The sequence below is a fragment of the Phaethon aethereus genome (genome assembly GCF_964289735.1).
Source record: "Phaethon aethereus genome assembly, chromosome: 8".
Taxonomy (NCBI): domain Eukaryota; kingdom Metazoa; phylum Chordata; class Aves; order Phaethontiformes; family Phaethontidae; genus Phaethon; species Phaethon aethereus.
In genome coordinates, this window is record NC_138584.1 from 29,391,236 (window position 1) to 29,407,216 (window position 15,981).

General features: G+C 39.2%; 1 protein-coding gene across 1 annotated transcript in view; it reads right to left on the reverse strand.

Moving 5' to 3' along the window:
* Window positions 1-15,981, reverse strand: part of GLIS1 (GLIS family zinc finger 1) — a gene marked incomplete at its 5' end in the record, with an annotated part of 208,545 nt that overhangs the window by 111,780 nt on the left and 80,784 nt on the right. The window contains one exon of the mRNA XM_082002912.1: window positions 1,618-1,816. Within this exon, the coding sequence (XP_081859038.1) occupies window positions 1,618-1,816 (199 nt within the window). The remainder of the gene's footprint in view (window positions 1-1,617; window positions 1,817-15,981) is intronic.

Genomic DNA, 15,981 nt, shown 5'->3' on the forward strand with positions numbered 1-15,981 from the left:
AGCCTCAAGGCTTTAAGACCACGCTACAAAGCAAAGGGGAGGGAATCAGGCCTATCACCTGCTACTTTCTCATGTTATGCAGCAGACAGTCCTTTATATTGTTCTGGGAATCCTCTTCCAAATGGGGGCTGGAAGTGGTTCATATTTCTGAGGGTGGGTACTATGATCCCCAGTATGCAGGTATCTGTCATTTCCTCATTATAGATTTTACAAAAAGGTTCAAAAAGATCTAAGCAGAGTACTCTCTTCCTCCTTTTGTTTGCTCCTGCCCTAATTATCTTTGTTTCACAATTGTCCTCACTGACAGAATAAAAAAAGGTTGATAACTGCCAGACCCACATTGAGCCATAAAGAAGCTAGGAGGGAGCAGACTTACATCCAGCTGCAACAGCAGCTACAAATCTTTGTAGCGATAGCAGAATATTTTATTATGTGGCATGGGTATTATTTGTCCTTTTCAAACAAACAAACAAAAAGCTCTTTCCACTTGATTGCCATATTGCTGTGCCTCCTCCTCCTGAAAACACAGATGTTCTTACCCCACCAGTAAATGGAAAAGGGGAAACAAGACATAAATATGTATAATAAAATCAGAAACAGTCGGATTTCCAAGACCAAGCTATAGGCCATATTTCCTCTTGCTGTGACTGTGGAAATTTGGGCTTGATAGTTTCATGTACAGAGTGCCAATTATTCCAAGTATCTAAGATAAAGGCTGCAACTTTATTGAGGTTTTTCTTTTCTACAGCTCTTCAAACAGGTCAAGATTATTCCATATTATATCCCATGCCAAAAAGCAGTGTAATTAAAATAGATGGACAGATTTTAATTTGTAGCAGGCTTCTATTCACAATGGATGTCTGTTTAGGGTACTTGTTTAAAATCTGGTAATGTTAAATTTGTAACAACAACAAAAAAATAATGGAGTTCTGTGTTTTCATATAATTAATTTATAGCAAATGTTTAAATAGAGATTCTGTTCATAGCATATCCAACTACAGTATATATATCAAAACCAGAGACCAAATTTTCACATTACAGCCTTAAAAGCAAATACCAAGGATGTGGCTGTATGGGAACATTGAAAATACTTCATTAAAGGAAATGCTGTAGAAATAAAAGTGGTACTGGCTTCCTGTAGGTTTGGTGGTGGCATGCCAAATTGCCATATGGGAGACACTGGAAGAGACAGGGAGTAAGTATCATCCCTGCCTTCCAGGCTGCAATTTGGGAACAACATGGAATTGGGGTGGAGGTACAGAGGCGGCAAGTCTGACCCTACTTAAGCCCCTGGCAAAACTCTCATTGAGTTTTGAGCATGCTGGAAGAGCCCCACCAGAAAAGCTCCTTCAGTGAAGGGGGGCTGCAGCTGTATATACAGTGACTCTCACTGGCACTGCCTTCGACAGTTGTCTGTGCACATGTGCATATTCCTGCAGTGCAAACCTGCAAATGAGCAGTGCAGTTAAATGAACATGCAAAGGACTTCTAAAATTAAGTAAAAGCCAAAAATAGTCTTCCAAATATAGCATCCACGGATGCCACTGGGAAATAGTTCCAGCAAAGAAGCAGTCCAGAAGAGCAAAGTATATCAACCGAAAAAACTTGCAGTGATACCTTATATCCGAGTGTGTCAAGTTCAGCTGACCAACATGAAGCAGTCTCTCACAGGACAGTGGGTGGTCTCGCATAAGTGGGTTTCCCGTGTGGATGAACAGACCTTGCCTGCAGACAGGTACTGAGCTACTTGTCATCTCCATGTCCATCATGTTCTTCTTCTCAGAGATCAAATTACAATGATTGTAGCCACCATTCACTGTCAAAAAATGAAAAAAATCATAAGACTTTGACTAATAAACCTCTATGCTCATTACTTTGTATGCTCATTTGCTCATTCTGTATGCTTATTTTGGATCTCCTTGTAAAATTCTTGTAAATGACATGGCAGTGAAGATGAAAGGTTTCCAAAGGAATTTGGATCTGTGAATTATGGTCGTTGATTTTCTTTTTAAGTTTTGTGGCTGTTTTACACTTTGTAATCTAACTCTGAAAAACTTAAGTCTGATAGCTTTGCCTTCCTTCTGTGTTTTTTTATGGTAGAGTCTTGCCTCTGTTAGATTTTGGAGAGGGTTGTTTCAGAGTTCTTTTATTTTCAGCGAGAGGATCTCTCTGAAAACAGTGACGTAAGTCAAGTTTTTCTTTGCAGACAATTATCTCTGTGATTATGACTTTAGATGGGCATGTTTCTACTTTACTATCAGGTCAACAGTGTGAAAAAAGGAAACTAATTTTGTTTCAATGTATACATTTAACCATATTTTCCAAGTAAGCTATTATTATAAATGCTAATAATAATATATTCTGCTCTGATGAATATTACATTTTACCAGACTTGGAAAAACAGACTAGAGCTATAGCAATACTCTTCAGAAATATATATATATCCACAAATTATAATCTAGCTAAAAAGAGAGGACAAAGGGGGAATTGAAAATTTAGATTGCATTGGTCAAATGCTAGCAATTGTTTAATTTAAAGCATATTAGCTGGGTTTTTTACCTCTAATGAACTAATCAAATAATCACAGATAAGCACGTATAAAAGTATTTGTAAGATATTTAGCCTTCAGAGGCTAGCTAAAAAAGTGACAATAGCTGTTTATACCATAATTTTCACTATTTTATATGAATCATGCTTTTAAAATCCTAGATCTCCGTATAATCTTTTTTTTTTCATGGAGACAAAAGGTAGTGGTGTCAGATAATAATGGCAAGCATATTTCTTTAGTTTTCATAAAGAGTCCAGAAAGTAACTCCTTCACCCTTGCACCCAGTGCTCGTGGTGATGGGTACTACAGAGCTAGTCTGCATTCTAACTAGTCCATTCTCTACAGAGGCATTGAGTGTTGCACACTGAGGAAGAAAATTCTGCAGTCAAAATGACAGAAAAGATAAAGCTTTTGCTCAGTTTCATGAAAATCACTTCATTCTCACAAGCATCACGGTTTGTCCTTTACTGAGGTGTTACAAGGCACAATTCATCTCTCCATGGTTTTGCTGTCTATGAGTTTTACCCAGACAAAGTTTATGCCATTCAGCCATCTCAAAATGGGTGTCTAAGATGGGGTTATGCAACTTCAGGACATGCTTTCCTCTTCCCCTTGAATATAGAAGGCACTTAAACAAACAACTTAAACTGAGTACCTGACTTTTAAACAGCTGCAGTTGAGCAAAATTAATCCCCAGAGTAGCCATACAACTTAGAAACATCCTCATCACAAACAACTTACTTTACACTGCAGTCAGGTCTGGTCCTTCTTTTACTAAAACCCACACTGGACCTGCCATTGACAGCACAACTTCCACCATTTCAATACTGTAATTTGTGGTATTATCCAGAGCAGGTATATATTGATGTAGAATCGTTTGGAACTGGTCTTTCTCCATCTTTCTTATAAGACCCCTTTACATATTGAAAGGCCGCAGCAAGGTCTCCCCAGAGCCTTCTCTTCTCCAGGCTGAACAACCCCAACACTCTCAGCCTTTCTTCACAGGAGAGGTGTTCCAGTCCTCTGACTATTTTTGTGGCACTCCTCTGGACTCGCTCTAACAGGTCCAAGTCCCTCTTGTACTGGGGACCCCAGGGCTGGACACAGTACTCCAGGTGGGGCCTCACGAGTGTGGAGTAGAGGGCGAGAATCTTCTCCCCTGGTCTGCTAGCCACACTTCTTTTGATGCAGCCCAGAAAGCCAATAGTGTCATGGGCTGCAAGTGCACATTACCAGCCTACATCCAATTTTTCATCTACCAGTATCTCCAAGTCATTCTCTGAAGGGCTGCTCTCAATCAATTCATCACTCAGTCTGTACTGAGTTTTACACCTATATTATATATGTATTACAGCTATATTATATAGGTATAATATTACATAATTAAGAAGATATCACAGTAGCTAGTTAACTATATTTTCAAGTAAAATTGTACTCACGAAGTTTTCCAATCACTGCAGTTTTGTTACATTGTTTATGACGTTGCAATCAGAGATTGTGCTTATTTTAGTCATTTAGTGCTTCAGCACACCTCCTCAGAACAAAGGTACCCTTAACATACATGAATCCCCGTTTTGTCTTATGGACAGCTGCATGAAAGGTGCAGCTGACGAAAGGCAAGTGGGAGAGCCTGAGCTGCTGTGGTCCTCTACAATTACAGCCAATGCTTTGAAAGCAATGAGAATCATGTTCAGGTTTTTTGCGAGTATAAATGAGAAGAAACAGGTGACTGGGAAAGGCAGAAAAAGTCTCTGGTAACTGGAGAAATTGTGAAAAGGATCACAACACAAAAGTCCATTCTCCTCCACTGCCTGGGCTTCACAGCCTCCCCATCATGCCCCATGGCACCATTGTAATAGGGAAGACCATGGCAGATGAAGGCGTAGTCCAGGCAAGCATCCAGACCCACAGAAAAGAGTGGGTACGTGTGACACCCAAATTACAAGTCTTGTGAGGCATTGTTGTGACATTTCCAGAATCTAATTCCCCGTTTCCAGTGAAAAGGTTTGAGTGTTTGGCTGATACATTACATTTCTTGACCATTTATTTATTTGATTTTTATTTTTTTAAGAAGTCAGAATCTCTAAAATCAGAAAAACAACACAGGGTTTTTCCTACCCAGCTCCATCACAATACCAAGGCATGTGATAAGTCTTCGGAAGTATAGGCCAGCATTATTTTATATAAACAAAAAGCCCTTGTAAGATTTTTAGGAATGATACATGAGATTTTAAAGAGAAACCAATTTCTATTTAAACTATAAAAAATGGTCCATTAGCCTTTTTCATGGAAATTGATACATATGTTCTAGTTATTTCAGATTTATTTTCAGAGTTCACTGAATTCCCTGATACTCTGTTCTGAATGCCATGAAGAGACTACAAAGCTGTGCAGAAATGTAGCATCTCTTGGACTGCGCAAGGCAGTCAGTTGTATTCGGTCGTTTTGGAACGAGGAATTTAAGATCACTTTGGATGCCTTTCAGCTTACAGTGGGTGTTTGTGACCATCAGCTCTGCCCTGCTTGTAATTATGACATAAACAAACATTATATCCTCTGGAGTCCACAGCTCCATCAGACTTTATTCCATTCCTATTTTGTCTTTATGCCATCACAATTTAACTCACTTCAGGGGTAATATCTATCTTAGCAAGATTGTATAACCAGACTTGTGGTTGTTAATTTGGATACACAAATCACATTTAAAGGGTATCTAAATACACTGTTAAACACTGGTGAAATAAGTTCTACACATTTTTGAAGGCCACACCACCAAGAGAAGTTGGTAAATAAGTCACATCTACAACACCCAGCTCACAGTTCCTCACTTTTTCCATCAGAAATGCTACCTGGAATATATTCAAGATGTATCTTCCCTCCAAAATACTGTGGATTCTTTTAAAATGTTTCATAAAAACACATTCTCTCATTCCTCAAATTATACAAGTCTGAAATTCATTAGGGCTTTCTAAATATGCATTTTATCAATTTTATCAACACACAGAAACTTGACGCTTCCACCAAAGTTCAGCAATACCAACTGTAGCACACACTGATACCTATTTGTGTGAAGATGGATATTTCCTAGAATAACATGAACATTATCCCTGCGCTGTCAAACGTTATTATCTTCTCTTGTAGCTGTCAAATCAGAAAATACATTTGCTCCCTGCAAAGGAACAGAACACTTACACTAAATCTGGGAAATTATGTGTGTTTCAGCCAATCCACTGTACATTTGCCTTCACAAAGTACCTTATAGATTTATTAACAAGAGCAAAAAATTTCTTGCACAACAGTGCCTTATGTGAAGTCGCACTTATATCAAAGCCCTCTGAAATGTGCCCAACAAATGGGAGTGGGAACAATGACAGTTGAGGAACACCACCAGCGGCTCACTTTTTTTTCATTCACATCAACTAAAACAAGAACCAAGAGATTTGTCTCTGAACACAGACACCCAGAGTCCATGTTCAACTGTTCAAGCACATGTGAAAGCAAACTCATTGCCTCTGAAAAAAAGGAAAACAAGTCTGGTTTACACCAGTGTAACTGAGAACAGAATCTGTCCCTTTGACAACTGGCGGTTTTATACAATATTAATATCACTGGCTGGCATACACAAGATTTAGGCATTTTCCATGTCTGGAACTAGATCTCTTCTTTCACTGGTATCGAGGGGCCTTTAACCTACATACTGTAACTTACCAATAATAGATGAAAAGAGCAAATACTCCCTGCCTTACACCAGAGGGTTCACCCTGCTTTCAGTAGAACCATAGCTATTTCATAAATCCATATAAAAAACTAATCCTAATTTACACAGACTAAATCTAATAAGAGCAGAATGGTTTCCAGAAGGATCTCATGGAAGTGGAATCCATCAAGGCAACTTTTGCCTTTCTCTTTTTCTGTCCCACAGTTTTGATTTGTATCTTTACATTTAAATGCTTGTGAAGGGAACGGAAGAAGTTGATACAGTAGTGTGCAAATGCTGCAATCAGGCAATTCCTTCCATATGAGTAATCAAGTTAGTTCAATTTTGGATACCTTCCTTCTTTCATTCTGGGGTAACTGACTTTGAGGGAGTTTTTTCTTGATTTATGCCAGATTACGTCATGTGGGAATTGGTGCCATTGATTGTGATGGGGCTACACATCTCAAGAAGGACCACTCACAACTGGTCAGATTCTGCAGAGTCAGCCCTGCATTTCTTGCTAGGGGTAAATTCTCCTAGAGGAAAACAGAGCACATCCTCACACAAAGGGAAACCTGCCTGTGTAACAATGAGATCAACATTTAAAACAACCCTACTAAAGGGCAATAGTGCGCTCTCTTCCCTGCGGAACATCTTGTTTACCATTCAGAAAGGCTTCACTCTTACTGAGAAAATCAGCTATTAAGGCTAAAAAGATAAGAGAAAGAACTTACCAAAAGGGTAATTATTCAACAACAAACACATGTTGCACTGCTTTAGAGTTTACCTAATTAAGGCCAATGAACAAATAACTGAAATGATGTAAAATTGAAATGACTCACATTCAAAATAGAGATAGATTTGAAATATTTGCCTAACATACTTAGATATCCCCAGAGCACTGTGGGTTTTGCGGCGAAGACCAAACTAGGTCATTTACTTTTTTTCCTTACTGCTTCATTCTCTTTAATTACTTCTTAAAAAAAAAAAAAAATTTGCCATTCTTGGTTTTGTTTGGATGCGATGTCCAAAATTTACCACGACAACACTGAGAAATGGAACGCTGTTACTGGCAGCTGGATGAGTCACGTGACACGAGTGAAAGACCAAACAGTACCAGATTTTCTCAAACAAGTGAAAATCATCCACTCTGGAAGAGACCATCAAAGCCCTCTACTGAGAGAAAATTATTAACTCAAAAGGTGCCAACACAGCAAAGCCATGTATCATAGCAAAGGTACTGTACCCATACCCAGCAATTCATTCCACATAACTAGCGCTGAATAATCTCCATTACTGTATGGCTGGAGTGACTGGCACAACTCCTATACAGTCAACAATTTAAGAGCATCAAGAGAGATGCACAGCTCTATGTTGCCTGCTTGAAGGCTCTAATGAATGAACTGTATGCTTCAAAACACAGAATCTTCAACATGATTCGTGAACATACAGCATTTTGAACATTTTCAACAACAACCACCCTAACACTTTCCCAAAGTTTTTTATGCCTGTCATGCCATTCTCTATGGTGAATGAAAGGGCTTGTCTTAATCCTATAACACCAAGCCTGAGGGACAGAAAAGTAGCATAAAGGCCACAAAATAGATACTATAGTTGTTCTTATACCTCCTACAAGGCAAGTTTCACTGTGTGATCATGGAGACAGATTTCCTATGCCTTCTGAAAAAAACATGGTTTCTCCTTTCGTTTCAGTGAACCACTATTAGAAGGGATATGAGTTTGGGTCTAAATTTTTCTATTATGGACACAGTTTAAGAAGGAAAAATGCTTTATAAGTAGGCTGGTGTGTTTAGCCATGTATGACATTACAGCCTTAAGCAAGCTTTACCCAAATGTAATATTGTTATTTGCACTTAGATCTTCAAGCTCATAAAAAGATATCCTAAACATGGCCTTCCAGATCTTGGCCTGGAGACCCAAAAGAGGGGATGTGCAGATCTTTTCTTGATCTCTTTGCAATCATTTGCACCATCTGGTAGACAACAAACCTCCAGATATTTGGGCTTCTCACCACCTGAAAGAGGAAAGTTCTGCACTTTAAGAGATCTTTGCAGTAATATCTAATTCAGTGCAAGACTTCCAATAACATTTGACTATGAAAGATTACCTTTTTTAAAATCACACAAACATGATGTGGTCCCACATTGTCCAACCATGACTCTTCATGTAGGTAAATGTACACTCTCGCAAAGCTTGGAAAACTCTTTTTATTACAAACTAAGTTCTACCCTGTGTATTTTTAGAAGTTCTCTCTGTGTGATATCAACATGGTGTACCACTAGGTTTCTTCCCTGGGGTAGAAGGTGGCAAGAAACCCCTTAGAGCTGAATAGCCCCAGAGCAGTGCATTAAGGTGCAGAATTCCTTCCTTGTCCCATTAATTATTGCAGTCTTTTGTGATGCACAGTTAGTAAACGCAGGATCTGATCATCATGCTGAAGAAACAGCTACACAGATAGCGACTATCACTATCAAAGTCAACATTATATGGAAAAGTTACTAAAAATGTTCAAATATAATTGTGCAATTCTTTAAGCCCATGGGGCAGCCCATGGAGTCAAGCATACTGATTTTCAATATGACCATTTGTCACACACAGCTCCTTTGGTTCATTTAGTCTGGCAAAGGCAGGCAACAATTCTTTCTCCAAAGCATCAAGACAAGAGGTCTCCAAGCCTCTTTTGTTGCTGTTTGTGCTTACCTGAGGACTGAAGTGGTTAACAATAACAGCACTAAATTTTCACTCTTCATTCAAGAGTTCACAACTCAAGATGAACAAAGCAGCTCACACCACATTCCAGGTTCACCCTAAATCTCTGTATCAGTTACAATATGTTCACGTTTTAAGGCCTGTTTCACACAGGTGGTAGAGACTTGGCTTCACTTTTTTATAATGCCTATACACTATCTTAATAAAATGAAAGCAAGTGAGAGCCAAAAGATTCTTTATTACAGAGCAGACCATACTGTATAGCAAGAGTCAGGTGAAGACCCAATTTGACCTACATTTCTGTATCGGAACAGAGGTAGCAGATCCTCCGCCTGTTTGAAAACAGATACAGGTGATAGGAATCTATAAAAGATGAGGGTTAAAACCAGCAGTATTCAATAAGATTAGAATAAAAAACAAGGATTTCTTTCTTCCGAAGTTTTTTTGAACCATCCTATAAAATCCTATAACAGAAGTACTTATTTCTTTACTTTCACATTGATGTATGAGTGAAGACAGAAGGGGTAAGAAAACTCTTGTAAACTAAAACAACCCAGCTAGTGAAATAAATTGTGGAGTATCAATCTTAAAAACTTGTGAAAGATAAATATAACCCATGTGTGTCTTTCTAGCAGATTCTGGACCCTAAGTGTTGGCTACATCTATATTTGTTATTTCATGTTCAATTTATTTTTAGAACAAGTTATTTGGATTGCATTTTATTTCTGTTCTGTGGAATTTCTTTTTGCAGACTACACACAGTATTTTTAAAGAGTGAATGATTAGGACTGGTATCATTGAATAAAGAAGCGTGGTTAATTTTATATCAGTCTAACTTTAAACAATTTGAAAACATTTCAGTAGTTTAGAGATTTGTAACCTTTTCACCTTCAAGCATGTGGATAGATATGGCTCCCATATTTGACTTTTTCATGATATTTTAAAGATAATCTTGGAGTCCAACAGACATGCGAAGAACGAAGGAACAATACATTACATCTTTCACAGCTAAAACAGCTTGCAATGTTACGCAGTTTAGATTTCCAGCAGAGACCTTCACAACACTTTTTGAACTAAGCGAGCACGGCTGAGATTCAGGAAAACACATGCCATGTGCTCAGGTTCCAATGACTTCATAGCCTTAGTTGATGTTCTGAGTTAGGATCTAGATGTGTAAGAATATAACCATTTTAGGGAACAGTGAATTGATTGTCAGAGAAATAAAATAGCTGTCTACTACCACAAGGAGTCTTTCACTACACTCAGGTTTGGAATGTAACATTCTTGGCTTCCTATTTGGATCTCAGACCTCTAAATTATGCCCCCAAACAGAACTGAGAGCAGACTTAAAATGACCATTGCCCTCTTTTGTGACAATCAGGACAAAACCTTTTGCAGCCTGATGGAACACAGGTCTCGTCATTACATTCATTGTTATAGAGTCTCCTCGGCTTGGAATCACCTTTTGCCTGTTGCCAGGCAATCTGAAAAATATTGTTCTCGGCACATCTGGCCTTTTTTGTGGTCAGTTATCCTTCCTCACAGCTCGGCTTTTAGTAACATGAGAAAAGACATTAAAATAAATGTTTTAAGGAAATATTAAGCTCAACAAACATTATTTTAATTAAAAGGAAATCCTAAAACCTTCCTAGTGGGCACTTGGAGAATATAAGCTCTATGTAATGAAATCTGATGTATTTCTTTTTCTTTTTTTAAGACAACTGTGTTTGGAATAGTTTTAATTCTCAGTACTTCTGATAGGTAGTCTATATAATTATGATTCTCCTTGTCCTGCTAAACACAGGAGAACAGAGGTGCCTCTGCCATCTTACGAGTAAACATGTTCAAAGGAGATGCAAATACAGCCATTGGCCCTATTCTCCTTTCCCATTTCTCCACTCATCTCCATTTCCCTTCTATGCTTAAGCTTGGTTCGAAACCCTCTCTTCCACTGCCACCTTTAACCCTCTCCAACCTGCGCCTCACCTTCCAGTACATGTTCCAGGATGCCATAGATGCAAGTCTGCTGCCATGCTGTACAAAGCTGGTTCTACCAAATCCGTTGTACTATTTAGATGCACAAGTTTTAACCCTAGCTGAAGCTGGTCACACTATCTGGGTACCAGACAACTGTATTTTTCAATCTGAGCAACACACATAACACACAGAAGCTGCTGTCAGTCTATCTGGTTTAAATTCCCTGCTCTCACACATCAGATTGATCAACAACCTGGGCTCCCAGAGAGCAGCTGAACCAGGACGAATCAATCCACACCCCCTGAATAAATGCCATTTGTGAATATTGGTGTAAGGTATAAGACAACTCTACACCGTTTAGGGTTATGTACACACTCACCTGCCCTTGTCCCCTTTGGTTTGCCTTTTTTGTTGCTCTAAATGGACACCACCAGGGTTTTCACAGCAGCCTGTAGTTAGACGGGGCCTGTAGGTTAAAAGAACTCCAGAGTGACTCTTTCAAGACAGAAGTTCACACATTTTGTGATGAGGATACTTGAATTGTTCCCATTGTAAACAAGCTTTCATCATAGATTATATGACTCCATTGAGAACACAGAGTCTTTCCATAATGCACAGTTTGAGAAAATTTACTTCTTTTGTTTTTCTCCTCTAAGTCATTTAATTCACCAATAGCCAGAACATGCCCACTATGAACTGCACGTGGGTTATTGCTTTCCCATTTACTTATTAAACCCTGAACTTTTAAACTCCCAGATCTCCACTCCCCTATATTTTACTTACTCCATTTAGTCTCTCTTTCCATGGGAGTTCTAGCCAGCAGACCATGTAAAGACTCTGCAGCGGTATATGCTCTCCCAAACATTTGAAACACAAGGATGTGCAGGCAATGAAAGCTGGGGTTTTGCCATATGGCACCTTGCATGTGTCTTGCATAAACATGTATGTCTCTATGTCCCAAGAAGGAATTTTATGTCTGCCTGGCTCAGCAGCATACTATATATATTAAAAAGGAAAAAAACCCACCACCCATATTTACAACAGAGCACAATAAAAATTATTTCCATCAAGATGCTGGGCTCAAAGATTTAGAAGCCTGGAAGTGTCACCAAGTCAGTAAAAGCCACAGAAGCTAACTGCTACAAAACCAAAATCATTATAGATCGCAGAGGGTTATGCAGAAATGGTAAACTTTAAACAAAGGGGGAAGCTGGTAACTAAAATGCATTTTGTTCTTTTCAATGCAAGCTACACAGAGGAAAAGGCCTGGTGGAATGTGGATGCACATCTAGTCTTAAGGACCTAATTCTGCGCATATATTTGGAAACCATTCTATTCACAGTCAAAGGAGATAGAAAATGACTCATAGTAGGAATCAAAATGCACTGGGAGTCTAGAAGAACTTTTCATGCTGCTATGTGATGGGAACACTCCAACACGTAAAGGGAAGATAACGGAGGGGAGCTAGTAAACCTGCACTGCAAGTCAGCTTCCAGCTATGGGCTGTTTTCCATTTGCTGGCCCTCCAAAAAGTGTGATTTAAGCTCCTTTCCTATGAGAGGCTTCATGTGTCTTTCCTCTCTAGTCATATCTTTGCTCCAAGCTCGCTTGTTATAGGAGTTTCTCCCAGACATTTATTCCTGGCTCTTTATACATCAGATGAAAAACTATAGTGAAAAGACATTTGATTGCTGAAGGCTACACGTGCTCCTAAAGCAACCTGCAATGGTTTCTCCATTCTCTTATTAAAAAGGTGACATCTTCACACAGACAGCCTCCATCTAGACTCACTGCAGATCTCTCACACTTACCAAGTAACCTACATCTCCCATCAACCTCTTTGCACTCTTGTATAAAATAATTTTTTACAACAAAATCTCAAATTGCTACCACAAACAGGCAACCATTTCATCTACAGAGTCTCCTTGATCATTTAACACTTGAAACCTAATACAGTAATGGCTTCTTTGCAGATCAGAATTAACATTGCCAGAAAGAAAATGCAAGACAAACAGTTTGCCCAATATATGTTCAGAAGAGCAACAGCCTACCCCTGCTACTTTTCATTTGCTGTTTTTGTTGTTTGACATTTCTTTCTGCCAGGATTTTGGCATTATTTCAAGGATTGATTTGAAATATATTTAACACCAAGTGATTTGCAATGTCATTTTCTACTTTACCAGAACTATGCTTGGGACTAATTCTATTTAAGTACAATTTACCCTTCTGCACTCACTGCCAGTGAACGGGCCTCTTGCAGGCTCTGCACAACAGAGTGCATTTCTCCATAACTTTACACAAGTCTGAGAATAACAGTTATCTATACTTGCAGTATTAGGATTGTAGATACATGCAGTGCCTGCTAAACACACACCTTAATGTTATCACCAGTAAGAACAGTCTACTGAAGGACAGTGTCAAACATACAAGTTATTGGTGCAACAAATACCTATACGCCATGCAACACAGCAAGAAGAAAAACTCTCCTCTATGACTAAAATATAACTAGTTCAGGTGTCTACCCAAAATGGGTCAGCTTCAGACAACTGGGAAGACTGAACATCTTGACTGTATTAATTTCTTCAGAAAGTCAGATTCTGGTAACAACCATGCTACCCTCACCATTACCTGTTCTGCTGTGTTCTTTTTTGCAGCAGACTGTGGGACAGGGTAAGAATGAGGCTATTGTGGAATCTGCTGTGAAGACATGAAGGCACAGGGAAGAAGAAAAACAGATATAGGATGATGCAGAAAGATTAAAGGGTACAAGGCTGCTACAAAAACGGAAAATGTTCTCATTGAATGGTTTCTGACTTACATGGACACGGAATAAACAACAATTACAAGTTTAGCTTCTGCTAAAAGCCCTCTGTGAATCTTCCAGTGATGACAGTGAGCAGTTGCTATGGATTAGGACGTATATGGAGTACTCTCTACTTTTATTTAGCATTGCTGCCTTCTACATCCTTCTGTAAACCGAATCTGCATTTTCCACACAAGTCATGAGAATAAGGTATCTCAGAGCCTACATGAAGCTGGATATTCCAGTGAAGAAACAGGTACGTAAGTGTCATTGTAATCATGAGAAGCCCTTTACTCTGATACACCGATTATGCAATTGCAGAAAACAGGGCTGAAAGAGCCTTCAGAAGATGATTTACTCTACCCTGTCTCCCCTACAGCATAACTCAATCTCACAAATTTAAGAGGCTGTTAGGCCAGTCTGTCCTTTATAGCCTCCAGCAATTACCCAGTATGCCCAGCAACCTATTCAGTTGTTTCACTTGACTTCGAAATTTTTTCTTAATGTCTAAGTTAAAGCCCCCTTAGCACAACTTAGTCTGTTCTACATTGTACTGTCCAAACTGGACACAGGGTAGAGTCCTTTCTCCTGCCCTCCATAGCAACCTTTTATGTCTTTGAAGGCTGCCTTCACTCAGTCTTCTCTTGCCAGTGTTACACAGTCCTCATTATTTCAGTTTTTTCTCATAAATCATGTTTTCCAGAGCTCTGATCTCTTCCTTCTGTCTCTGTTCGGAACTCTCTCCAGCAGACCTTTTTCTGTAGTTTATGCTACCTTTTTTCTCCTCTACATTTTATGCTATCAGATCCTGTTCTTTGAAGATGGTAGCAGGGACACACTTCCTTCACTGTAAGCCAGAAAGGAAGCAGCACAATGGCAGTCAGACCCAGCCGTTAAATCTCATCTGGATTATTTTGTCTTTTTTCTTGGATAAGACACAGAATAATGAGGTTAATGAACCTTTGGTATGACCCAGTTTTACTGTTGGTTCTTACTGTTGCATTAAACCGCCCTCTGAAAAATGCCTAGAAATCTCAGTATGGAACTTACCAAATGCATCCATGCAGAGGTAAAGGTTGCCTCCACCAAGGTCCCATCACTCTGTAATTCAATTTAGCAGCATAAAACGTTAAGCAAAAACTCTCAGGAAAGTGCACATACTTGCATGCTGTCCAGATTCCACTATTATGGCATTCTCAAAACTCTAGGGCTGACTCTTCAGATTTACACCACTTTTACTGCTGACCATCCCACAATCAAGAATACATGAAGGGCATGAAATCATTCTAACATGCTGATCTAACTGATCCAGTGAAACTGAGAGTAATTCATTAATCATGTTGTCTCCCGGTCCAGTTCTGTTCTTGCCTGCTTGTCAATCAGGAGTCACTACCATAGCCAGTGAAATAACAGTACTACAAAGCTAGAAGGTGCAAGATCAGACCTATGAAGTCTTCTAGAACTGAGTATCTAAAGATGCACGCTTGAGGGACAAATTCTAACATCTCCATTTTAATAAAGACTTCCAGTGCTCAATTAGAGATACAAATACTGCAGCCAGCAACTCAGTAAATATTGTTGACTAACCAAACAGCGCAGAGCGCAACAGACAGAATGATCTTCTTCTACTCAGACTAGATTGAGGGCCTCAGACTGAGGAAGCCTGGCTTGTTACAACTCTGGGCAGACGTTTCATTCTTTTCCCTTTTCACATCACCTTGGCGCACTGCTAACCTTGATAATGAGCTATGAGGATTTATATCTGGAATGTGCATTTTTATGTGAATTTAGTGCTGGGGAAAAAAATGCCAGGTTAAGAGCTGTGCAGACAGAAATGTTCCGAGGCAGATAAAGTGTGGTCTAAAGGTGTGCAAGGTTCCCCAAATGTCAGGGCCAAAAAGGCAGAATCATGCGCTATAAGAACTACCTCTAAGTGGGAAATGGAGACCCTATGGTGAAGTGACTGAGCTTGTGAATAGCAGGCACAGCACAGGAATAGAGAGCAACTTCCAAAGACCACACAGTTTACAGGCTGCACCCAGAAAGAATGCCAGTGTGCTGAGTGTATTGTATTTCCTGTGGGATATCTGCATCTAGTTCAACCACACGCTGTTGGATCTAGAGTGTATCTTTTAGAAGGACATCAAATCTCAAAGTGGAATCTTTAAATGATGGAGAATTGCTTCTGTGGCAGTTTGTTCCACAGTTCTCAGCATGAATTTTGTA